The sequence below is a fragment of the Rhinolophus sinicus genome, chromosome 16, assembly GCF_057876585.1.
Source record: "Rhinolophus sinicus isolate RSI-liver-muscle chromosome 16, RSI-T2T, whole genome shotgun sequence".
NCBI lineage: Eukaryota > Metazoa > Chordata > Mammalia > Chiroptera > Rhinolophidae > Rhinolophus > Rhinolophus sinicus.
The window spans coordinates 97,155,982-97,183,709 of NC_142516.1; the positions used below are offsets into that span (position 1 = coordinate 97,155,982).

The 27,728-nt window shown below is 40.1% G+C and overlaps 1 protein-coding gene across 8 annotated transcripts in view; it reads right to left on the minus strand.

Annotated features, from left to right (window-relative positions):
• The window catches only part of STARD13 (StAR related lipid transfer domain containing 13), a 494,577-nt gene that overhangs the window by 86,806 nt on the left and 380,043 nt on the right, over positions 1-27,728 (minus strand). For 2 of the 8 annotated variants that reach the window (XM_088793156.1, XM_074330032.2), the window contains exon 1: positions 10,603-10,792. The exons of 4 other annotated variants lie outside the window; for them this stretch is intronic. Coding sequence is in view for 2 of the 4 variants with exons in the window: in XM_074330031.2 (XP_074186132.1) it covers positions 7,827-7,869 (43 nt within the window). In the remaining 2 variants the exon portion in view is untranslated. Of the gene's footprint in view, positions 1-7,826; positions 7,984-10,602; positions 10,794-27,728 lie in introns of those variants that run through there. 2 more of the 8 variants (XM_074330031.2, XM_074330030.2) reach the window with 2 other exon arrangements.

Sequence of the window (27,728 nt, forward strand, 5' to 3'; positions counted from 1 at the left end):
GACTTTGATTCATATTTTTTTGGTGATACCGCCCGCTCTTGTATAAACATACACACATACCAGTATGTTGTATGAACTGCAATCGTGTAATGACTTCAAGGAAAAGCTTGTTTTTATAAAAATACTCATATTTTCCCATGCTTCTTCACTTCTTGTGCAAGAACATTTATGAGATTCAAGTAAACTGTGCTTTATTTATTTTCCTTTGTTCTGCCCTTCTTACTGGAAGAGAATGCTATCTGGATGTAATCATGTTCAAGGAGAATAAATTCTGACTAAGGAGATGATTTAAATCACTGACCAACAGTTAACATGCGTAATCCTGCCCCCACTTTGGTATAGCAACTTCATTGTACCGGCTGAGCACATTCATTCAGCCCAGTGCCACATGCCCCCACACAGGAAGGAATGCTATTTCAGTTGCCTCCTACTGCCTCTTTGCACATATAGCCTATCCCCACAACATGGCTGACTAAAGGGGAAGTTTTGCAGCAGTAGAAACACCATGTGTGAATCCCTGGCTTCCTTCATCAAGTCCCTGGAGACTGTGTTTTCTCTCTGCATACTACCCCATCGCTAGCTAAATCATTGTTTGTATTCACCGTACTGTCAGTAAGCCTGTCTGGTGTTCCAGCCACCTGGAGCTGACAAATGTTTTCCTAACATGAGGGGTGCCATAGCAACCAGATTTGTGGCCTGGATACAAACCAGGCGCGGTGGTGCTACAATTTAAGGTAGGAAATCAGAAAGAATGTCTTGAGAACTCAAAATTCATGAATTTTTAGGACAAAGTTCTTTTAGACACAAGAATGGAAATTACCCCAAATTCTGAGAGAAGGCAGGTGGTAATTTAGATTGGAAAGATCTTATGTTTCAAGTCTGTCTATTTCTTACAAGCAATGCTACCTTGGACAAATGAGTGAATCTTTCTGAGCCTCAGTCTTGTCATCTGTAAAATGGAGTTAATAATCCTGCTTCAGAGGGTGGCTGTGAGGATGAATAGGGATGATACCTGGGCTGTGGTTAGCAGATGAGAAGCATGTAATAACTAACAGCTTTTATCATCAGCTAAAGAAGGGAGGCAATGGATAGTTACAAGACACAAGGACAATGGTCTCCAAAATAGGGCAGAAAGGAATGTGTTATTATGTTGGTGCATAAGTAATTGCAGTTTAAAAGGTTGAAAATAATTGCAAAACCGCAATTACTTTTGCACCAACCTAACGGAACTTTTTATTTGTGCTCATTTACAGTATTTTAAGTACATTTTAGATTTTTAAGAAGTAAATTGCTGTGCAGTATTCACTATCAGGATTTGCCACAAGGTGCCCTCAAACAAGCTGCATGCCTGGTTGTGGTTTCTGAGGGAGGAGGGCACAGCACAGAGGGCTGCATGGCAGTCACAGACACAGGTCATGTACGACGGTCTGCATGGACCTGACTGAGAGGCTATGTCCATGACATTGCTTACTTTTAACCAAACTACCCACACCAAATGGAGAAGCGACTTATAAAGATTCCCGCAGCGAAACCATGAAGAGAGGATAATATGATTTACTAGCACGAGGAGCCAACAAGAAAGTGACACAGCTGAAAGTCCCCTACGTCTAGTCCTGGCACTGTAACTGTCACCTCTGCAAGGTAAGATCAAAGAAAATATATCTAGACCAGACAGGAAGTCAGCTGGAATAACTGAAAATGGTCTGGAAGATTATTTGATATAGGGATGTATGTAATTGTTGATGAACTTTGGCCTTTATGACTTGAGATAGTTAATGATAGTGGAACATGTATGTAACTGACAAAATACAGACTGATAAATTGGAAGTACTGCTCAAAAGCTTGTTACTGAGAGGAGTGTATATTCAAAAGTGTGGGCCCGCCGCACTAGGGAAGATGAGTCTAGAGCGGGCATATCATAGGACGGTCTCCAGTAGTGTGCTTCCCCACCTTTCTCCCAATGTGGTCCACATATTTGTACCACACGCTGCGATACACCTGCAGGCTTCTGCAAGCCCCAGGTGATGAGATAAAGCCCGTGGCTGCCCCAGCTCCTGCTCAGCCTGCCCAAGGGTCTTCAGCAGACCTGCACAGCCATTCAGAGCACACCCGCGTCCCACGTGAGGCACTGCAAAGCCCATTGGCGGGAAACTCAGGCCTACAGACAGATTTAGGCAGGGCTAATTATTGAGGAAAACAGCTATTTGGTTCTGATTGAGCCCACTCTGTAGAAATGGGGAGAGAAAGGTTTTCTAAAATATGGACCTCTTAAGAATCAGCCCAATGAAATCTGTTTGTACCTCAAGAGGGTTTTTTGTGAGAAGTCAAATATTTATGCTATCTCATTCTCTCCAATCTGATAAAAGAATACATTTAATACATTTATAAGTATTCTCTTTCCTATCTGTGAGCGTATTCCACCACTGTAGGATCAACCCTTAGCATAGCTCTACTCACACACTAAGTGCTAATACGTGTTTTCCCAACAGATAAACAAGCCACAGTTAAGCTGAAAACATTGTTCATCAATCCTTATATTCACATCCACAAACGCCCTTTTGCCCTTCCTCCAACAGCTGCCTAACACAGTGGCACTGATTTCCAGTCCCCCTTACTCACTCGTAGCTGACTTCGGCTCTTCCTCTGATGAGATCGAGACCATCCTATAAAAGCCGTCTTAACACCAAACCTAAGTCATTCAGTGTAAGTGCTCTCAAGCCGTCTTTGACTTACTCCTTCTTAACCAAACCCATCAGTCATGGAGGGACACTTTTGTTGAAACAGCTCCTTTTTCCCTTCTTTTCAACCCTGCCTCAACTACACAGTCAGCGCGTGAGTGACTCCCTCAGCACCCGAGGGCTCTCCTCCTCTGTTCCTCTAACACACTCTTGTCTCAAACATCCACCTTCACTCTCCTTCCTTCAGGTCTTCACTCAAGCCACGCCTCCAAAAGGCCTTCCTTGGCCACCTTTGCACAAAATATAAATCCTCTCACTTACATTCATTCTACATTTCCTGGTTTGATTTATTTTCTTTCTCAATTACCACTGAAATGAACATCCTTTATTTGTCTTTTTGTTGCTAATTGTCTGTCTTCCCCACAAGAACTTAATTGCTGTGAGGGTTGAAAACTTCATCTTCTTGTTTTGCTTACAGATGTATCTCTATAACCTAAAATAGGGCCTGGTGCATAGTAGGTACCCACTGAATATCTGTTCAGTGAATGGAGGGATGTGGGTGGATGTGTTACTGCAGTGGACCTATACATGGTATCACTGCTTCCTCTTCAATCAGCCCTTCTACCAAAACGTTCATCCTAAATAACAAGTTAAAAAATTGCTACTCTCCTCATAAGTTGTTAATAGTGCTACATAATTTAGAAAATAACATCTAAAAGTTTTCAGAGATTTGATCCCAGTCTCCCTTTCCAGCCCCATTCCACAATGCAGCTATCTCTCTATACAAGGTGTGATCAGAAAATACAGTGAATGTTTTAAATTAAAAAAAAAAAATTATGACAGTAAAAGACACATTACCATTAATCTCCCTCAAAATACTCCCCCTCGCTTTGAACACACTTAGCCCATCGTTCTTGCCATTTTCTGAAGCAGTTCTGGAAGTCCTCTTTCGTGAGTGTCTTTACTTCATCTTCCATCATGACAACAGTCCGTGTCACACATCGCTTCTGGTATATGGCAGTTTCTAGCAAATAAGAACACTAGTGTGTGTCCTCATCTACCTTATTCCCCAGATCTGGCATCATGTGACTTCTGGCCTTCCCCAAAGTCAAAATGCCATGAAAGATAAACGTTTTGAATCGACACGTTTTAGTTGCTACGACAGCACAACTAAAGACACTCAGGAAAGAGGACTTCGAGAAGTGCTTCAGAAAGTGGCAAGAACAATGGGGAAAGTGCATTTGAAGCAAAGGGTCGTATTTTGAGGGAGATTAATGACAATGTGTCTTTCACTGCAATAATGTTTTTAAATTTAAACATTCACCGTATTTTATGATCACACCTTGTACATCCTAAGGTCTAGTCAGGCTGGGGGACCATGCATTTATCTTGAACACACTCAGCACTTTAAAGTCTTTGTGTTTTCTGACATATATCATTTTGAATATCTGTTCCCTACCTTGCCCTCTACTGAACTCTATGGACGCTTCCAGGTCAAGCTCAAATGTCATACTTCCCGTGAAGCTTTCCCATTCTTCCAGTTTGAACATGTGCTCCACAGTATACCCCCTTATACCTCTGATTAATATAAAAATCATTCTCCCTTGAGTTATGTTCATATCTGCTCCCAAGATGGGACTGTAACATCCTTGAAAAGGCATTTTATGTCTGTCTCCTTTTCACTGTTCCTTGTACGTAATAGACGATCAATAAATGCTTGTCAAAATGAAACGCACAATGTCACTAGCTGTGGATTTTGAGACAAGAGAATTGTAGCAAGAATGCATTTAGATCCTTTGTACAAGTAATAGCCCAACACCAACTAAGGGAATGTCAGTGAGACTGAAAAGAAAAAATAAAATGGTAGCATGAGCAACACGAAGTCGGAGCCTTTAATAATAACGCTAAAGATATGGATATCTTATTTCTCTCTGCTGGAATGCCTGGCACAGAGACGTCACTTAATTTGGAGTTTGATCCTCAGCTAAAAATAAACTGCTTTTATTTAATGTGAGGCTCACAATTGTTGTTTAACCATTTTGTGGTTTTATTCAAGTACTTGCAAGGCCCAAAGAGCACCAGTCAAGATGCCTCTGTGTTACATAAAGGTTCTTTTCATGAAGTAATTTATGGTTAATTCAAGAAATTGTATCTCATGTGTGTGCTGGTTTCTCCTCCCCGGGCCTGTCCCCAGAGTGTACACAGCCAGCCATTGGTCAGGCCCAGTACAAATGGTTCAGTACGCAGGATAATAAGCACATGTGGAAAGAACAGTCATTCTCAGGAGATTGTTCTAAATCATTGTTTTCTTGTGGGGAGTAGAGAACCAATAATTCCAAAAGCTTTTATAGCATAATCTTCGTTGAGGCAATAGAGTGAGTTTAAATTCTAGACCCATGAGCAATGGATTCAGGCAGGGACCTCGTCCCCTTTCCTGACTGCAGGATGAACCGGTCTCCAGCAAGGCCCCTCTGCAGAGGTTGAAGGGGACCAGCACCCCCCCGACCCCTGCAAACTCCTCTCCCCCGGTTGCTGACAATACTCGTGCCCTCCTTTGCTATCCTGTCAGGGCTACCTGAGCTGGAGCATTCAGAGCGCTCCTGCCGGCAGCTTGCTCTCTCATTCCCTTCTGAGTCAGGTAACCAGCTCGGCCCAGCTCATGCCACGTAACTGACCACCTTCATCCTTATGCCCATTTCTGTTTGTGGGAGACACTGGCAAGGAGTGAGCTCCTGTGAAGCCTGGTGGAGGCATTTCTCCTCAGGCTCCCTCAGCTTCACTGACAACGGGGCCAGGTCAGGGGGCTTTCCCGATTCTGAAGACTTACGTTCCTGTAGCATACACCCTCACGGGGCCGCTTTCCCCTGCTCCCTCCACCCCAGCCTGACACACGCACATTGCAGGGCGGCTGGGGTTCAGCCCATTCGGGGATTTATTTGTCTATTTATTACTGAGTTTGTGTTCATTTCTGAAGTTGGCATTCCTTCACCATATAAACAGTGAACTCTTTGAAGCAGGGGACTTGTCATCACTTTTTCTGCAACATGCCAAACAGGACTGCTTAGAAATGTCTTTAAAGAAGGTACATGCTTGTCTGCCCTTTTAAGACAAGGAGGACAGGCCTGCTGAGGAAATGTGCCTGCCCAGTACTTCTGCACCCTGGCCTTTTTACTGAGAGCTTCAGGGAGTGGCATGGACTCAGGATACATGTCAAGTATTTTTCCAAGAAGTGAAAAAAGAAAACCTCCCCTCTTGAACAAAGAGGTAGGTGGTGGATAGTGTATCTCCATCAGCAAAAGCACAACCCATGCATCGGCGAGGTGGCAAAAGAGAGTGGGGCTTCTAACTCGGCTCAGTGTTCAACTGACTACACAACCCTGACCTGGTAGATTATTTCTAGTATTCCTGTGGTTTATCCTGATATAACTTGCAGAAACTGTTATGATAGAATGGCTTTGCCTCTGTCAGTTATTCCATGTAAAAGGAGATTAAATAAGGGATTATAAAAAGCCTCTGCAATTTACATAGTTTTCTTCATAGTCATTTAACAAGCAGACTCAAGTTTTCCCTTTTTAACTGTTTTTAACCTCAGTTGGAGACAAAAGTCAGGCCAGTTAGATTTCTATCTTTTAGTGACAGTCTGCTTTTTAATGAAATAGGTAGGACAGGCCTTTAGGCCCCTCCTAATGCTAAGATTATTGCTCCTTCAATGAGTTTTCAAACTTTGGTCTCAAAGTTTATCTTATTTTCAACATTTTCTAAATTAAAAATGGGGAGAGTAGTAAAATTAGAAGCCTGGTAAAAAGTTGCTAAACTGGATTACTCCAAGTAGATCTTTGGTTCTATGTAAAATATCTAAAAAAAAGGCAGCCCTTAGGTCAATACAATCGTATATAATTGATCATTTCACCTTTGTATTATTGAGAACTTTATTCTGATTATTAAAATAATGCTGGTCATTCAACTTATTTGCCATTTTTCATATTATTTATAACTAATATCATGTTAAATATCTTTGTTCAGGAAGCTTTGTCTACATTTTTTTTTTAACCACTTCCGAAGGATAATTTCCTAGAAGGAGAATTACTAGACAGAGGGGCTTGATAAACACTGCCAAACTGCCTTTCAAAAAGATGATCAGATTTTCTTTTGAAAAACGTATCTAGCCACAGATATATCAAGGCTACCTCCAAATAGAGATAGTTGATTGGCAGTTTTAATTTTTAGTTAGCTAAGTGTAATTAGTAGGACTATGATAGGATTAGTAGGTTATCTAGCTATTGGTGATTACATATAGGGCTTTCCCAGCCTACGACGGTGTATAGGCTATTATGTGATGATAGTCAAATTATTTCAGACATAGAAATGAGGACCTGGATTCTGTCCCCAAATGTATGTGATTATAGCATATCACAAACAAAAGAAAATTTTCAGAATGGTATAGAAAGGTAATGACTTGTTCATTCATTCAACAAATAGTACTTAAACACAAGCCCGTTACGAGAAACTATGGTAGGCACCAGGGAACCAAAGAAACATGGTGCCTTCCCTGTCTCCAAGGAGCCCACGAAGGGAGGCAGATACATAAACAGAGAAAGTAGAACATGATAAGAACTTCGTTAGAAGTTTATACTGCGGAAACAATGGATGAAGAAGCTCCTTACTCCGAGCAGGAAGAGTATTGGGAAGCCTTCGCTGACTAGTCACCCTTCAGGTAGCTTTCAAGGCCAAAGGGAATTATAAAAAGTAGTGGAGAGAGTATTCAGTAGAGCCCAGGGAATGAAATGAGCGGAGCATGGAGGTGTGCAAGCACAGGGGGAATTAGGGTCAAACTGGTGGGGAGAACATGACTGGCAAGCTGGTTAGTTCTTTCCAAGAAAGGCTCTAGGGAGTCAAAAGAAGGAGAAAACACACCTTTGAGAAGATCAGAAAATGGTTAAGAGAAGCCTTTGAGTGATGGGGAGGATTTGTTAAGAAAGGGAAGAAAGGAATATTCCCAGAAAGAGTGACTTTAAAGTTTTTAAAGCATTTTCATGTACATATTATTATGTCATTTGACGTCTGCAAGGACCTAATATGGTAAAGTATGCATTCCTAGTCCCAGATTGCAGCAGAGGAACTACGAGTCAGTAGGGGGAAGTGACTTGCCCAAGATGACACGGTTGAGTGAAGTAGCTCGCAGGGCTGCCATGCTTCACAATTCAGTGAATAGTGCCCACGGGGATGGTTTTGTTGGGAGCATGGTGGTAATGGCAGCTGAGATTGGCAGGGCTGACTTCCGACTTCTGATGTCCTTTGCACTATACTTAAAATGAAAATGGTTTAAAATGAAAACACACTAATGGCCCTTATATTTTTACTTTTAATATTCTATATACTGTTGCTGTTATTAGAATATTTTGTCAAGATTTTATGTATATACACCGTATATGAAGATAAGCATATATAAGCATATATTGATTTAAATACGGTATGTATGTATATATAAAATGTAAGAAATATTAGGTACCTTAATTTGCACTATCACACATTTTTCTTATATCAGGAATTAAATACACATATCTATGTGTGTGCGTATGTATATATTTTATATAATATATATATTCTAGATATTTTATAATATATAGTATATATATTATATATAACATATATATAAAATATATATGTTATATATACATATATATTTTATATATATATATATATATACATACACATTTGACTGTACTAAACAAAAGCAATATTGCACTAATTTTAACTCAATTTGTAAAACTTCAACCTGATCGAGGAAATGACTAATACTTCGCAATGCCGAAAACTGTGATGCACAAATCAAAGGATAATTCCACACAGAGAAAAACGCTTGGTGCAAGAAGCTTCAAGAGTAGGCTATTGCCAACAAAGTACCGCTATATAAGATTAGAGAATTCTGTTTTTAGTGACCAAGAGTTTTTCAGGTTTTTCAGTGCAGTACATTTTTGTCCAAGGAAATGGGGGCACCTTCAAAAATAACATCTATACTAAAAGCTAACAGCATATGACATAAATATCTTACTGACATGTGAAATTGTCCTAGGAGACAAAGAGATGGCTAGAATTATTCGTTATATTGTTAAGCAGTGAAACATTTACTACAATGTTAGTTCTCTTCCTCGAGGTTACCGAGTTAGGCAACATAGGGATAGTGGCTGAAATCTAAGACGTCTGTTATCTTGGTCCTTGTAATAAATTCAGAATGTCTTCATGAGATCTGATGTGGGTACAGTGAGAAATTGGCAAGTATTCTTTCACACATTAGAAAGAAAGGCTTGGATGCTACCCTGTCACGTCAGCATATGTCAGCACATGTGAGATTAGCTCACGCAGAATTTACTGGCTGGCATATCTGATACCCTCACAGACAGACACTAGTCTACACATCAAGACGAGCATGTTCCAGAATTTCACAAAGAATATCCACACACACATCCCTATTGACTTGCATAAGTTGCTCTTAGTCCACAGAGACCTCTGTCTACCGATACTTACTCCCTTTCATTCTTCAAATCTAGACTGTAGGAAACAGGGTAAGCTTCTGAAAAGACAGGAAGACAAAACGTTCAGCTTTCAGTTTCTGACTCCCCCAATAAGAGAAGACACAAATGTGGCATTCATTATGAAATGTGTGGAAAGGGCCCTGTACAAACCATATGGTTGTCAGTAACAGCACAATCTCAGTCAAAAGTGCCAAGAACACTAATGAGACCAGGATGTCAGGAAAAGCAGAAATCGATCAATACATCTCCCCCACTTGCAGTCGTCCCCACCATCAGTCACTACGTGTGCTCTATGTAAATGAAATCAATCAGCAAGGATTTCTGTAAAATGCATGCAACAGTTGTCTTCTAGACTCTACCAGAAGATAAATGATTCCAGACCTTGGACGATGGCCATTTTCCCACACACGCTACAAAGTTCTGACATCCATATTGGGCCACAACACTGAATGGTTTCTGCTTTTGCGGATTTACAGCCAGTGCTTCCACTTCTGGTTTGGACTAGACAGCCTGCTAACGCCAATGCAAAATAAGCCCCTTTTTGCCTGAGTAAATTGTAAGAAAATTGCCTTTTTGTAATAAAGGAGCTCCTGTGATCCCCCTCAAAACTTTTTGCTATTGCTCATATAAGCTTAGCTTTCCAAATCACTGCTTTAGATCTCTTTGGAATTAGTCCCAGCTTAATAAACATACAATATATGATATCGAATGCAAACTACTTAGAATGTAACATACAACAACAAACAGCGCAAGTCCAACTTTGTTTTAAAACTAATATGTTTGAAAATGTATTAAACATAAATAACAGGATCGTTTTAGATGGTAGCTGATGTTCTGGAAAAGGGTAAAAGGGTTTTTTAGAAAAATAAACTAAAAGAAGTTCCAGAAGCAGCTTCCTTTAAAAACTATGTCAACACAATAACATTATTTTGAAGGCACGCAGAAGTGTAGGTCATGGTTATTTACGTAACCAGTTGCGTGTAATTAAGCATCCAACAAATAGCATTTCCTGCCAGCCTCTTATATCTGAGAGATGGACACTTTCTCACTAAATTACCTTTGAGGAAAGATACAAATAATTTTGTCCATAATTCAAAAACAGAAAGTCTTATATCAATATCTATTGTCTAATTGAGATTTTAAAAATTCTGAAGTTAAATTAAAGTAAAATAATCTTACTGTAACTGCCAAATGTTCTTAAAGTGAATAATCAAAATGAGAGGCACTATTTTAAGTTTTAAATCCAGTTCTTGTTGAAACACTATACTTCTAAATATCAAATACACCACAAAGAAACTTTATATATCAATAACAAAACTCACAGTGCAAATAGGAAGTAACTGTTGTCTCACCACTACCAGGACCTCTTTTTCTATGGAATACAAACTTACTTTGTTTAAAAATGTCCTTAGGCTGTGTTGTACCTTTGAAACAAAACCACCCTCTTCTTCATTTTCTGTTTTCTTGAAAATTGCTCCTCCGAAACTGACAGATGGTACATCTGTCACTGAGTGTTTCCTCTTCGTTATCTCTGCCAGCTAATATTTCCTCTGTGCTTAGTTGTTGTCTGTGAGACTGTTCCACTCATTCTAGCCTGATCAATGGTTTGCCTGGTTGGAGGTTGGTTTTGGCCCCGCCTCCGGCTCTGAGAGAGAAAATGAAAACTCACAGCTGGATTTGCTATAAATCCTCTGTTTTAAATCTGGCTCTGCAGCTATGGCACATACTAGAGGGAAAAGCTGCCAGGCTGTCACAAACCAGGAGGGGCTATCCTCTCCTAGGGTTGCCCCCACACCAGTGCCAAGCATGTATGTTACGTAACAAATCCCATTTTAAGTTAGTCTGAAACTTCACAGGACAGGAGGAAGAGCTTTAAACCAGGCTTGGGTTTTTCCATGCCTAATGAGACTTAAAAGCAAATGCCCAGGACTGAAACACAGGCGCATGCACACACAGGCGCATGCACACACACACACACACACACACACACACACACGACTCATTTTTAATATGATAAAATTATGAAAACTGATTCCACAGAGAATATGGAAAGGAGTAAACGCCAACCTAGCACATTACAAAACTGGTGCTCTTGTCCTTTTCCATCCTAAAACACAAGTCATCGTTCATATTCAGATGGCATCACACCTCCTAACCAGCAGGATTTGCCGGTATTTAAACCACCAAAGAACTTGGTGAATGGAGAGAACACACAGATGCATTTCAGGTTCTAGAAGAGAGAAGCTTTCTCTATCAAGCAGAGTTGAACAGGTGAATGTGTGGCACCAGTCTGCTCTGTGAACCAGGGGGACAGAGGGAGTATTTTTAGACTTACGTTGTCTGCACAGCCAGAAAATGTAATCAAACCATATCAGGTAGATGGACTGCATATTTGGAGCCAATAGTGGACCTGCGTGTTACTGAAATAAGGCTCAAGATTTGAAGACAGCTAGGATCCAAAGCCAGAAGACCTGGATTCAAGTCTCAGTTTTGTTTCTTGGACAATGTCCTTGAATATAAAGGGCACAGAATAAGCTCTGGCAACCTCACAGGTGATTGCAAAACTAGATTAGGATCATAAAGTACTTTGCTGTTATTAGTCAATGTTTTTATTGTTCTTTTCAACAAGAGAGAGAATGTGAAATAAATATAAATATTTAATCTGGCAAAGGATGGCACCAAACTAAACACCGCAGGCTGTGATAAGGAAAGCTAAAGATAAAAGGATTCTGGGAATAATGTGCAGAGTATAAAGTGCGTGCTGAGGATACAGTAACTCAGATTTTGAATATCTGAACTTTCCATGAGAGAATATGCGGTCAGCATAGGTCAGAGGCGGGTGGAGAAGCAAAAGTTTGAAACTTTAGTCCTTCCACATTCTCACAATAGAATCCTGGAGCTGTCAGCTGCCATTACTCTGTGAACCCCTCAAGGGATACACACAACTGGCATTTGTTCAATAAGTGAATGAATGAGACACTGAGCTAGATAAGAGTTACTCATTCGAAAGGAGGGAGTGTGGATTATTGTAAGGAGCCAGAGCTTCAAAATGAAAAATCAGATACTTCAAGGTTGAGACTACCTGTGTGTCCTTCCTGTCTCCTCAAATGCGAGATTGAGATTTGCAAGGAAAGAGCCTTTCTAGGTCACTGAAAAGACACGAGATTTTGTTCAGGAACCCCTGATCTGATCCAGCTTTCTCTACACTCACCCCTACTTCCCCACTTCCTCCCGTGAGAACATCATCCTGCTGACAATGAGTGTGAGTCAAGAGCCAGGATGTTTGTAAACATCCCCTTAATGAAAGTACAGGGATTGTTAGGGTAAATTCTTCCTCCATGGGGATGCAAGTCTTTGTGGGCTGTGGCTGGCAAGCAGTAAGCTTTCCAAATCCAGCGGGACCCTGTCCCTGTGGGCTGTGGACCCTGGACTAAGGAAAGGCAGCCGACAGAGGCTCTTGCTCCCAGCCTGCCTGCCACCCCACTGCCAGGGCACTTCCGTGTTCTTGACTAAGCACGTGGGAAAGTTAATCTATTTCCAGAATGGCGTCACGTGCATGATCTCTTCCCCTCAAACTGCAGGATTATACCAACTTGGGGTAAGAGAATTTACTAACTGTGAAGATCTAATCTAAGAAATATCTTTCTACTCTTATAATATGTGAGGCGTTCTACCAGACATCTCCGAGGCTGCATGCTTCCAGCTCTCCAGAAGTGGACTTACAGTGGCACAAACGATTACAATCCAAAACAGGAGATGAGAACAGTGGGGAATAGAAAGAGTGTTTTGGGGTTCAAGAGAGAAGGATCGCATCTAGATTGGGGAGTGGGAGTAGGAGTGGGTGAATCCAGAAAACATGACTAGGGTGGTAGCATTAAAGTTGGGGAAGATTTGCACAGGCCGGACGAGAGGGAGGGCACTTGAGAGAGGACACCCCTAGAGTGATGAATGAGCTTTAAGGCACAGAAAGAGACAGAAGCCATAAAGCTTAGGAAACAGTGAACTATCTGCTTCTGCTGAAACGTAGGGAACATGGAGGGGAACCACCACGGGGGATGAGAGAAGTGTGGGGAGCAGAACTTACTGTGGAATGGCCTTGGATGCTACGAGGGGAGGTGGGAAGTTAATACTAAGTTCAACCAGCAATCGTGAACCCTTGGAGGTGTTTGAGTTCAGGTATAACATGATCTGAGCAGTGAGATCCAGAAAGCATGTTTATGAAGGAATATAAAGGAGACGGTAGGCAGACTGGCCCACTAAGGAGGTTACTGCAATAATTTAAGCAAGAGGTCATGAAGGCTTAAACTTGGAGGACGATATTAAAAAGAAGACAACAAGAAGGGTGCTAGAGGCAACTTGCATAGATATGAAAGTCAAGGGAGATGAGTCAGAGAAAATCCTACCTAGAGGATTGTTCCTGGAGATATTTGCTGACAGATGTACAAATATATTTGAGTTTTTATTTTGACATTATTTGTAGGAGCAAAACACTGCAAACTACATGAATGCCCACCAATAGGGAACTTCAAAATAAATTATGGACCAGTCATATAACGCGACACGATGCAGAAGTTTACAATATACATGCTGCTATAAGGAAGCTGTTGTAGAGGGTTGGTGATGGGCCCCAGAGAGCCAGTGGGTAAGGAACATACGCAGAAGACAAGTGGCCGGCAGAGAGTAAATTTATGACGAAAGAAGTAAAATACTGGGGAGTGGAATGAGCACCTCGCAAGGACCCCACGGTAGTATTCTACTCCCAGATTCGCACCTGTCTTCCCCAGAACCAAGAGTGGCACATTTTACAACTTACCAAATGTATGTGTCAGCTTGGTCCACAGTCACCAACTCAAAGGTACCAGAAACCTAGAAACCTGCGTCACCCCGCCCTGCCCATCGTCATGGTCTAAAGTCCAATACTCATATGCCTGGGCAAATCAGTCCTCGAAAAGGAACACCATCCATGTTTGGTACAAAAGTATTTTAAGGATGATACCGGATGGTAAAGCAAATGGCATGGCATCTGAAGCTTCCCATTTTTATCAAACTCTGGGCATAAGAAGTCAGGCAAGCCTCACAAGCACCCTCCACGCTCAGGTGTAAGTGGAGCACAAGTTCATAAAGCAAGTGCAGCAATCATCCATCATATTTCAATCATCAGTCCCTTTCTTTTCAATTATAGGACATCTTTAATGACCACATACAAGAAGTAGAGTCTAGGCTGATTGCATGGTGTGAAACCTCAACAGTAAACCCTGGGAGTCTGCGTCCTTTGAAAGGGCACCTGAAGAAGGGTATGGCTCCCTGGGGATTTTATTTTCTTGTTTGCAGAGACCAAAGCCTGACTATGAACTGTTTCTCGTAAGCTATGTAGCGAGGAAATGCACATCGAAGAAACAGGGACTCCACAGAGGAGTGCTGCAGGTCAAGGGAAAATCCATCCTGATGTAACAACATGCAGAAGGGTTGCCTTGTGCGCAGAATCTGTGCAAGAGCGAAATTAGAGCAGTATTTCGCAGCTGGTCAGGGCAGTATGGCTTCATAGATGAGACAGTATGTTCTCTTTAATGCAGGGAAAATCTGTACTTCACATCCCGAATGCCTGGGTTCCAATCTGGACTCTGCCCGGTACAGTCTGCGTGAGTTTGGACAAGTTATTTGAGACCCCTCATTATCAAATGGATAATAAGAGCATCTACCCCGCTTGGGGCTGTGAAAATTAAGTGGGTTAATATATGTAAAATGCTGGGAACATTCAATACATGTTATTTATCATTCCATAAGTGAGAATTTTAAAATATAGGTGATTAGGGCTACACTGATAGAACTGAAGCTGATTAATTGCAATTCAAGAAACAGAATTCTCTCCATGAATAGCTAATTACAGTATGCGTCTGTAATTTCAAACACCTGAGCAGATATGGTGCAACATTATGTGTGTGTTACTTAGGTTAAGCTGTAACCTATGTGCTGCGAGCATCTAATCAAACATTCATCATCTGAGGCAGTCTAGCTGGTATCCTAAGGAAAGAGCCTGTACTTCAGAATCTGTTGATATAAGCCTGGCTGGTACCATCTCTCCATCAACAATCTCTGCTTAGCATTCTAAGTGTCAAAAATGAGTTTCAACTGATGAAAATTCTTAGTGTTGGCTAATGTGCTCAGTGGATTTAAGATATTAAAGAAATATGGATTGGCTCAAAATATTTCAATGTAAAAATCTGGTAAGACCTTTTCCTGTATCTCTGGTGATAAAGCCCCAGTCTACATCCCTAAATGGTGTTAGATGTTTTATCAATATGACGTGGTTTTGGGGAGAGTAGTTGACCCTCCTTTGCTTCCAAATTTCTTCTTTGGTTACCATTATCTAGCAAAAAGAACCCAACAGTTGTGTGTGACCAGTATGACCATTTCAGTTCACAGATAAAGACAGCATGGGGCATGCAACCCATTTAACATCAGCAAAAGATCAAAGTTTGATTGGCTAAAGAGCTCAGGACAAAGATGTTTCTTTTGGTCATACCTGGTTTAGATACTAGATTCTAAGAAAGTCACTGCTTTCTTTTCAAGAAGGAATCAAAAAACACACTAGAAATGTGTGTTTTATTTGCATTATTTGCATTCTGCTACGAATGTAATTACAAATATGAAAACTTAGCTCTCAGCCTGTAGGATGGGTTCATTCATTTTTAATAAATTGTTTTGCTATCTTCACAAAGTGAAATCAAAGAATATGTAACACATTTTAATAACTAACAAAAATAACCTTTAAGGGCCGCTGGTTGGCACTGTTGGTTAGAGTATGAGCTGTTAACAGGGTTGTCGGTTCAACTCCCAGCATGGTGGGCTGCACCCGCTGAAACTGAAAATGGAAAATGGCGACTGGACTTGGAGCTGATGGGCCCTGGAAAAGCATAATGTTCCCCAAATTCCCCAATACAAAAATTTAAAAAACAAACAAACAAACAAACAAATAAAAAAAACACTTTAAAATATTTTTCTTTAAAATACGTTAACTACACCAAATAATGCTCATTGTAAAAAATCAAACAAAAGCCCGTTTTTATTCCCAACTCCTAATTCTACTTTCTTCCTTAGAGGTAATCAGTATTAACAATTTAGCATCTATCTTCCAAATGTTATATATATATATATATATATATATATATATATATATATATATATATGAGATATATATATGATATATATATATATTCATATTTGTAAAATATACACATACATCTATACGTATATGTACATATACACATATTAGATAATTATTTTCATATAAAAAGAATACAAAGTGCATTCTTTAAAGACTTATCTTGCTCACTTACCAATATATCTTGGAGATCTTCAAATGAACAAATAAGGAAGCTACTAGCTACCCCAATGGAACCCAAGAGACTATGTAGTGAAGAGTCTGGTACCAGCGAGGCCAGACCAAGGACGCAGCACTGCTCCAGAATGGAGTCACAAACCTGCCTGTGCCTTTCTTTATGGGCGGGTCACTTGTTCCCCCCGGAAGCCGAGATCTGGCCCTCCTGTTCCTCTCTAATAGTTTTACATCCGGCGCAGAATGGTACAATAGATAGATAAATGAGTGACCACACAAACTCACAAATGAAAAAACTGAGTAGCATTCAATTCATTTACTTGCTGCAGGTGACAGACTGTCCCTCTAGCAAGAACACGCATATTTGGAGTACGCCGGCTTTGTGTCCACCCCATTTTCAGCAGGAAGTAAACACCACCCTCTACTGTTGGGTTACTCCTACGTATGCAATGAAAATGTCACACTTTCAGGTTTGGACATTGAGTTGCTTCAGTGCTGCCAGAGAACAAGCAAGCGGGGACATGTACCAGTGTGCAGGGGTCCCGCAGACAGGTGAAGGCTAGTCCAGATGTGCACAATGAGGGCTTTGTGGCTTCCCACAGTGTCCAGTGGCATAGAACCCATTTTCAAGTTGCCACTTGTGGTTTTCAGGCTCTTAGGGTACTATGCATGCCTCCCACACAATTTCAGCAGCGACCAATTCCAGGTAATGTCGAAAACCAAATAAACCCACGTGCTTATTGTGCTTGTAAAACAAACTTCACAAATCCCTTTTCTAGCATTGAAACTTCCTAAACAAGCTATCATGTAATTTCTACTATATTCAGTCCCCTTTCTTGTTCTGGGGAAAATGTTACGTTTCATTATAAAATTATACATTTTTATTTTGCTGTTAGTGTTGTTTAAAATGGAAAGTTTTGTGAAACCATTCTGTTTTTAGATTGACGTGACCTACCCCAAATCTCTGATATATTCTTATTATGAAGCAAATCAAGGTAATTTGCTTGGCTACTTGCGTTACTGACTGTTAAGCCATATTGAGGCCAGGAGCAGAAACCTTATCTTAAAAGCCATCTTGTCTTGATCCTGTCTTGCTTTATCTCCTAGGGACCTGTGAACAGCCGGCCTGGCCTGCCTGTGGAGCTGGAGGGCTTGGTCATGCCCTGAAACCGTTTGTCAAGGAAAACCCCCTAAAGCATTGAAGGGGTGCCACCTTGTTTACCCCGCCTATAAAACTCCATACCCCTTTTGTTCGGGGAGGTTATGGTCTTTTCCCTCTTCTCTAGCCTGACCCCCCACAGCTCAAACACGCCAAAGAAATTCTAATAGACCAATTTTGGTCTCCCACGACTCATTCTGCGGTACCTAACACTGACCCTGATTTTTTTTTTTTAAGTTTCTTTATCCAAAAAGATTATATAAGAAAAGTCTGACAGTGTATCTGCAGCATGAGGCCTAAGAAAAATGAATCAAAAGCAATGACAGCTCTACATGGAACTCAAATGATAAGAACTTAGTTCCACATCAGGTACAGTTTGGAAACGTCAGCTCTGCTTTATCTGTGTGGATATTCCACTGTACATTTAGGATTTCTATTTCAGTATTTGTAAAATTCCAAAAGTTATAAACTTCTGGATTAAATTACCTAAAAAAGAAAGAGAGAGAAAAATTAGGGGGTGGGGGAACTTGTCAGCAAAAAAGTCAACCGTGCATTGGGAAGTCATATTGAAAAACTGGGCAACAATGGACGGCTCTTGAGATTATTATGCTGACCAAAATAAGTCAGACAGAAAAAGTAGAGAACCATATGATTTCACTGATATGTGGGATATAAAACTGAAAGCAACAAAGGAACAAGACAAAGAAACAAAAACTCATAGACAAAGAAAATAGGTTAGTGGTTACTAGAAGTTAAGGGGGGAGAGGGTTTGATAGAAGAGGGTAAAGGGGGTCAAATATATAGTGATGGAAGGAGAACTGACTCTGGGTGGTGAACACACAATGTGATATATAGATGATGTAATACAGAATTGTACACTTGAAACCTATGTAACTTTACTAACCATTGTCACCTCAATAAATTTTAATTAAAAAAAAAAGAAAAACAGCAAACAAAATCATGTGGTACAAGATTCACTGTGTCCACAATGGGCTCGGGATATAAGCAACAGAGAAAAAGGGGGCGGGATCTCCATTACATCAACCTCTTTCCTACAAATCTGATGCCCGGGAAAGCTGGCTGGTGGTTTCTATTGTCAAGACAGGGGAGGTATATGAAGTTCCGGGGTTCAGCAGCTACAGACCAGAAAAAGTCAACAGCGAGGCAGAAGGATAAACTACCTGCTGGGGCGATGCCAATTTCCTGCATTGTGTTCATAGCAATACTACAAGAAGGGGTTTGCCTTTTGGAAACTGGCACTGCTATTCTTCAGGAGTGTCTATCCTAATTCTGTGTTTGTATTTTCCTTTCACCCCTACTGTCTACTAACCATTGACCTGTAAATATCAAATCTTACACTGGTTTAAATTTTCAATGGGGTTATCTTTAATTCTGAGCACAGAAATCCTGCTTTAATTATGATGCTAATGACCATCAACAATGAAGCTGCAGTTTCCAAGAACAAAGCCTCTGGTCACAGGCAAGCCAGGCCGATCACTTTGTAAACTGGATTTCTTCCACTGGTCGGAAGATTATGCCCCCTCTCATTGCCTAACCCAATTTGTATGTAGCCTAGAGCTTTGACTTTTATTCAGGGCTACCATCAAAATTGAGCGAAATTTCTTTAAAAAACCCAGTATCTCTTTCAGAGTTCACTTTGAAATTTCAGAAGGAAAAAACAAAACAAAAACAAACAGACCTAAAGTAGATTCTGAAACTACAAGGAACACGATCTATTTACAACTTTGCAAACCAAAAGCACATTCCCATGTTTTGGTTCACATCTGAATGCTTTCTAACAAGGGCTCTGCACAATTTGACTGAAATCAACGTGAAAACCGAACATGGGGGCATACTTACCCAAAAGGTTCAGGAATCGTAGGCCTGAACTTGCTTCTCATTTTGCTGTGACGCCTGGGTGGCCAGGAGCTTTATGGGCCGCTATAAGGCATTTAATAATGTGTTCGACTTTTAAAATTGTTAATCGTACTTATCAACACAGGCAAGCAGCACTGGCCACAAAAGATTAGCTTCTCCGTCATAATGCTCGCAGTAATCCGAACACAGGAACCTCAGCACAGAGTGATAACTGTGCTAGCCGGCTCCGACCTTCAGTGACTCCACAACTTATTAAAAACCTGAGCTTTCATAAATCCTAGATTTTCTTTTCTATCACCTACAGACACACACACACACACACACACACACACACACACACACACACACACCCTTCCTTCTCTTGTGATAGCAGCTAAGACCAAACATTCACAATGCTGTCTGCTGTCTGAGTTTTTCTTTAAACAACAAGGATGCGTTTGAAAACACAAAGCATATTTTCAGTTTCAAGGTGGCCTCTACTATCAAGAGATTCAGGTGCTACTGATCTCACACAAAAAGATGTGTACAACAATCAGGAAAGAGCCTGGTTTCCAGGGAAACTAAACCTTGTTTGAATCCTTTGGAAGCATTAGAGTCTAACTGTAGTTTTTCCCCCAAGACACACAAACCGTTGCTCCCTCGGAAAGAATATATTTAGAGAATAAGAAAATGCTTTGCCCAGCTCAGAAGTGAGTGCATCAAATAATTCAGGAATAGAATGAGTATTTTGGGGTGGGGGGGAGGGGGAAGGGCACCTAGAGCTGAGCTTGCTAGCCTCTGATTGGTGGAATCTTGCTTGCACTTAAGTACTCTTAAAAAAAAAAACCACATCCTTCATCAGCAGATGTATTTCTGCTTTGTTGGAGTCATGCTGAAGTACCTCTTCTTGAAGCACAGCCTGTGTTCTTAGCCGGTCTTAACCCCATAAGGCTAATATTAGCTCTACTTCTATACAATGAAACAAAATCAGTAAAGGTTCATCTTCTATTTCAACTCTCCGCCAACTCGCCATACAGTGTCCTCTAGATAACCTCTAAGCATTCACTTTGTAATATACATGATTTTCTTTTTATGCCAAACCTGATGACAATCTGTTCTGTTGACCATGGCATAATCAGAGTTTGGAATCACAATGCTGGGACACACAATGTTCATGAGATTTGAGGTCAGTTTCATCACTTGAAGACATGGCTGCTTCATGGGCTGGATATGATTGAAGAACAATGAGACTATAAGACTATAAGAAATAGATAAATCTCACTTTTTAAGTCTTCAAAGGAAGATATAGTGCATTTCCATAAATGATTTGAATGCAAGCCATACCAAAATCACACATAGACCAGATAGCTCCTTGGGATGAAGAATGGTTGATAATACAGAGGGTACCAAAAAAATGTATATACATTTTAAAGGAAAAAATTGTAATACTCAATATATACCCATAACAAAAGATGAAAACAAGTCATCTGTATACATTTTTTTGGTATCCCGGTATTTCACCGTATGCCATCCATCATAAACTACAGGTCAAGAGATTGAAAAGACACGTCCCATCTCCTCAGCTCTTCATTTTGGGTGTCATTTGCAGATTGGGTAGTGCTGACATACCACTGGGGAGGAGAGGGCAGAATGGAGATCTCCCCACCCTCAGAGCTCCCACCTCCTACCTCCATTGCTCGGCTTCTTCAATACCATCCAGCCTGCTCCTGCCCAATGTGCCACTGGTCAGGGAGACCAAGGACCATTTATTTTCTGGACAAGAAGCCAATAGGGCCGCTGAGAGTACACAACGACATTCGTGAGAGGCTGTAGGCCATACAACCATCAAAGTCAAGGAGAAACCTGTCCCTCAGGGCTTCTCCACTCAACGCTGTGCCAGTAACTGGGCTGTCATCAGATGGCTCTTCCAACACACTAAGATTCAAGGGGGAACCTAGAGAGTGAGAGAGGGCAGTGCAGCCCATGCTGGGTGGAGCCAGAAATATTTTAAAAGTATTTTAAAAATTCGTTAAGAATATTTTCAAAATTCGTTAAAAATATTTTCAAAATTCAACTTAGGATTGATTTTTTTATTTTTTTATTTTTTTTTTAATGCAGCTTTACCGGAAAAGTACCAGCCCAGGCACTTTGCTAGGGTCAAAGATAAATAAGGCATGACTTTTTCCATCAGGAAGTTCTCAGCCTAGCAAGGCAGGTAAATCAAGGAAGTGATTCTTTGTAAAGGGAAAGACAATGGATATTAACATTTATCAAGTGTCCACTTAATGGCAAAGCTTGGAGCAGACTACGTGACACACACACATACACACACACACACACACACACACACACACACACAATCTCATTTTATCCCCATTTCATGGATGAGAAAATGGAAGCTCAGATTTCAGTGATGCACAAGACTACAGAGAGGAGGTCGCCATCTCCGTGTTCAAATCTAGGTCTCGCTCCGATGCCTGTAATTCCAAGGCCTGTGCTATTCCTACATGATGACCCCTGTTTCCCTTCCCTCGTCTGACTTACAGCAACCTGTTCATCCTCTCTGCTAAATAAAATACTATAACAAGTGCTGCAAATAGTCTAACACACCCAGGGTAGTACATAAATTCAAGATGGCATTCCTGCCACATATCTCCTCATCTTTCATTTAGTTGTCTGTGAAGAGCAGACAGCAATGGCGATATTCTTGAAACTCAGCTTCGAGATTTTAATATTAAAAAGATAGAAAAGGACACTTTGTGATAAATACAGATCAGGTCACATCATTCTATGCGTGGTTGAGCTGAACAACATTATAATCCCCATAAAATGATTTCTTTAAAAAGAAAACCTAAAGGTAAACCTGGAACGTGGGTGACTCGAAAAGTAAGGACATTGGAAACATACTAACTTTTAACATATCACAGGCCTGTGTTTACCATGTCTACTGTATACAGAGTGCTGCTATGTAGTAGGGGGCTGGGTATGAACATAAGAAAAAGAAACCACAAAACCACTTTCCGTGGAGTGGAGGAGATTATGCCCATGAGATACATGGTAGTCCCAGGGTGTGACTGCAGCCCCGGGAAGGAGGGAAAGGTCCAGTGTGAAAATACACAGCTGCAAGGTCCCAGATTGAAATACCGGTCGGCAGAGAGACCCCTTTTCAATCATATTCCTGTTTCACCTTATCAAAAAAGTTACAATCAGACGCCTCTCCCTGCTTTCATTTTTTTCCTCCATAGTACATTTCACCTTCTACCACACTGTTTGCTCATTCATTTGGTTTAACACCCATCTCTCCTCGGAATAAAAACTCCATGAGGCAGGGACGTTTTTTTCTGTTTTGTACACTGACTAATCTTCAGTGGCTAGAACAGTGCCTGGCACATAATAGGCATTCAAATGTTAGTATATGTGCTGCTGAAGCGAGCACAAGCATTCAAATGTTAAGCCAAATGAATGAATGAATCACGTGACTGATGAACACACATGAAGACTCCATGATGGCATACATTCAACGGCTAGAAAAGTTCTTAAAGTAATAAGGGAATGAGTTTTCTCAGGGTCATGAAGCATCCATCTGAAATTCGGGGGAAAATCTGCATGTATTAGTTTAGGCTTTAGACCATGAGTATTAGTTGGTTCTAGATCACGAGTATCAGCTGACTGTAGACCATGAGTATTGTTTTACAGGGTGCAGATCCCTTACAAAAATTAATGGGTTTACCACAAATACCTTTAGAAAACAGATGACTGAAAGCTATCCAGGTCACACTGCCATTCATCTTTTCTACAACTAACAACACATTTAAAAATAGCACTTTTACATTAACAAAAAATGTTTGCCATCGATAAAGCGAACATAGAATAAGTTCTTGCAGAGACTGTAAGAATAGACAAAACATTTCTGTGAATATCAGAGGAGAGGTTAGATGGGTTCATAATAGCCTTCACATCCATTGAAATAGTTCACTTCCCCCCACCTCACCCCCACCCTATCCACGTAGGTGCTGGAAGAGTATTCAATAGCATACAGACTACTGAAATAAAAATACTCATCATCAACTTTAAAAAAAATTGTGGTAAGATACATATAACATAAAGTTTACCACTTTAGCCATTTTTAAGTCTACAATGCAGTGTCATTAAACACTTTCCCATTGTTGTGCTGCCATCACCACCATCCATCTCCAGAACTTTTTCATCCTCCCAAACTGAGACACTGTCCCCATTAAACCTTAACTCCCCAGGCCCCTCTGCCCAGCCCCCGGCCCCCACCATCCTACTTTCTGTCTCTATGAGTTTCATTACCCTAGGTGCCTCATATAAGTGGAGTCTAACAGCATTTGTCCTTTTGGGACTAGTTGATTTCACTTAACACACTGTCATCAAGGTTCATCCATTGATACTAAAAGGTATTCAATATGTTCTTTTAATTTAGTTCCTGTTATAAATTATTTGATAAATTATGTTTGATTTCATAAAAAAACTTCCAAGCATTTATGAATGAGGCTAATATATATTAACAGATACAGAACATTTCCAGAAGTATCTTTTGTTATCTTTTCCCCACAGCACATTTAATATCCATTTCTCCTGGGTTTCTATTTTTCTTTTTCTTCACAGTTCTCTATGTTAGAAATGAAGAAGGAAGGAGTCATCTATATGAGTTACCCATATAACATATAAATGGCAAAGCCCTAACATTTCTCAGCCATTTGAAATTTTTAGTAACCAGCTAAATATTCAAAATCCCTCTTTGGTGATGAATAACGAACGCCACAGAGAAAATGCATCAGCTACGTGAAAATGCCTGCCTGAGTCTCACTGTTATCATCCTTATTTGTTTCCAGGTTGAGTCTTCCTAAGACTGAATTAATTTTGTGTTGTTCAGTGGCCTGTGAAGGACTGATAAATTAAACGGCAAATACAATGCCTTCCAAAGGGAAAGAGGGGTTAAGAATCTACTTTCTATTTTGGGATTACTGCAGAATTTCATTTCTGAAAACAGACCACAGATTAATTTAGTTAAGATCTGATAGTCAACTAAAAAAACTTTGATGGAAGATTTCCAGCTTGTTCTAGATTACCCAGCACTTATTGGCAATTCTGAGAGTTTGGAGAAAGACATTAAAAGAGTTATCTGAGGATAACAGTTCACACAATGCACTGAGAGGTTAATACATAGTTTTAACCTTGGTTCTTCAAGGATAGTGTTTTCACATTGCTGTCATAAAACAAAACTAAAAACAAGCTGGATACACTTTAGAAGTTCATATGTAATACATTTCTGTCTGTATAGGACAAACATACTTGAAACAAAATTAATGCTACATATAGTAGTCAAAAATGGGGGTTCTGGAGTCACAGTGCCTCTGTTCATATCCTACCTCTACCACTGCTGGCAGTGTGCCCTTAGCAAGCTACTTAGCATCTCTGTGCCTCAGTTTACACATCTGCAAAATGAGGATGATAATGATACCTATGCCATATGGTTGTTGTGGCAGTGAGTTCACACATGTAAGCACTTAGAAAAGGGCCTAATACATATTAAATGGTCACTAAAGTAGACCATTACTTTTTCTAGGTTTAGCAATTTCCTAAATTTCGCAAACCATGGGCTTGCTAAGGGATAGTCACTGCTGACTCAAGAGGTCGTAAAATAGGCTTGGTTGAATCAGATTCCCAACCTATGAAAACTAAACTGGGTGACTCAAAACACAGTTTGAGTCCAGGACAGGAAGTAAAGATAGCAGTTAAATACCTTAATTTGTCAGGGGAGGAAGCTGTTTGAGTAGTTGTTTGAGTAGTGGACTGAAAGTAACCCACAACTTGTGGAGCAATGCAAAGACAGGGAATGGCATGCAGCCATGGTATGGAGACAACAGGTCTTCGTAACAGATCATTCCAGGTCTTCATTTCAGTTCCATGAGCCCTGGCTGTCTTATTTCCTGGTCTTAGAATTGAGGAACAGCTCTGTGGCTTTACAATCAATACTGTATTAGTCAGGATAGGCCAAGTTATGCTTTGGTAACAAATAACTCCCAAACCTCAGCAGCTTAACACAACAAAAGTGTACTTCTCACTCCACCAGGTGTGCACTGAAGGTTGGCCTTGGGCTCGGGTCAATCTCAGACCCTCAGGGACATAGGCTATTGGAGACTTCATCCCAACAACCACCACAGCAGTGGGAAGGGAACATGGAAGTCACACACTGGCTTGAAAGTTTCTACCTGGAAGTGAATCTGTCACTTCTATTCACATGTCACCAGCCAAAGAAAGTCATGTCGCCATGCTTAACCTCAAAGAGGGAGTAAAATCCCACCACATGCCTAGAAGGAGGGCTATATTCGAATATTTTCAAATAGACGACATCCTCCCTTTTATGGCTGTGAGAGCTTAAATGGGTCTCTGTTTCCTCAGAAAACAATAGCAATAGCAACATTCATAGATATAGATATAGGTCACACACATGTATAAAATATCACTGTTCCTGATCATTGCTCTCGAAACTGTGGTCTTCTGAATAAGCAGATCTCCTCCTCTTCTCTATTCTGCGTAAATATGTGTTTTATTTGAACTTTTATTCCCCAGCTAGAATGTCATTTAAGCCATCCTACTCTTCAGGAACAAACGAGAGGAAAAGCTGAAAACTTCAAAAATGAGGTATTTCAGGATAACTGAAGAGATTTCTTGTGTGTACCTAAGGATTTAACAGTAGAAATTCTGAACTTAAAAAAATAATAATAATAATAATAACTTTTTTGGGATGGCAGTATATTTAAAATGGTTATGTATTTTTCTTTCTTTTTAAACAAAATATACATATATAGTTTAATATTTTCTTAACTATGGAAGATCAAGATCAAGTATTGATTCATTAAAAGTACACAGTAAGCAAATATATTTAACAAATATATACACATATATTTGTTATATATACACATATATATGTCATCTATACACACACATATATATGTCAGATACTGGCAGTACGTGAATAATAATAGGTCTGAGGTCAGAGTGCTGAGTAGGGTCTATGAGCCAGATTGGCTTTTCATAATTATTTTCTTCATGAACCACACTCATTAGACTTATTTGTAAGGTGAGAATAAATAAGCCAATTTGAAGGATCTCAGGTGCTGTTCTATGATGCAAACCCAAGAGCTCTGGTGAAAACCCTCATGCTGCCTCATGTACGGCCCTTTCCTTACAGCTGACACTGCCACGTAACTGAAGTTTGGGGAAGTGAAACATCGCTGTATCAGGAGCTTAGAGGTATTAAACAGTTAGCGTTTCCATTTCCTTAAGCAGGATTATCTTTGACATGTTCTCATTGTTTTCTAAAATACTGCCTTGTGTTCTTCTCTAAATCTTTTCTTGAATTAAAAGAAAATTCCTCCATATTAGTATGTGTCTTCCTTCTAGCCTAATTTTGCCAAGATAATTTATATTTGCAAATGTTTAGATCTATAGTTTAATCTTATCCTTCCTTTCATTTTTCAAGTATAACTGATGATGTTTGATTACAAATTTAGAAAACCATAGAACTGAAGTAACACTTGCACCAAATGGTTTGTTCAAGCTCCAAACGTGTTCCTAGAGATTAATTTTACTTGTGCTCTTTCATTCTTTTAAAAATAAATCATCCTTTCAACTCAAGTAATCACTCCAATTCCTTCACTTTTGCCTCATAGAAGTAAAAGGCTACTGCTAGGCTGTTGCCAAAAGTGTTAGGATATTTGGGCAGTAGTTTTCAAATTTGATTATTTTATTAAATTAAGAGAATTCAGTAAACAAACAATTGGACAAAGTATATAAATGCAATATTCAGCCTAGTCCAGGCAAGGCTTAGACAAAAAAGGTATTATCCTGATCCATACTATAAAAACATACTACCCTCAGCCATTTCTTAAAATAGTAATTCTTAATCTTTTTCGGGTTTTCAAGAATCTTACTAAAGCTCTCCCCATTAAATATATGGCATATGTACATACATTTTTTTCTTATAATTTCTAAAGTTTTGAAGAGACAAGAGGTCACCAGATTAAGAATCTCAGCTCTAAAGAAAATTAAACAAAAACTAAGTGGGCTCAGCAATCACTCCGTTCCCAATGGTTTGGTGACTGGGTGCTTTTATCAGCCTCATCCACAATCTGTGA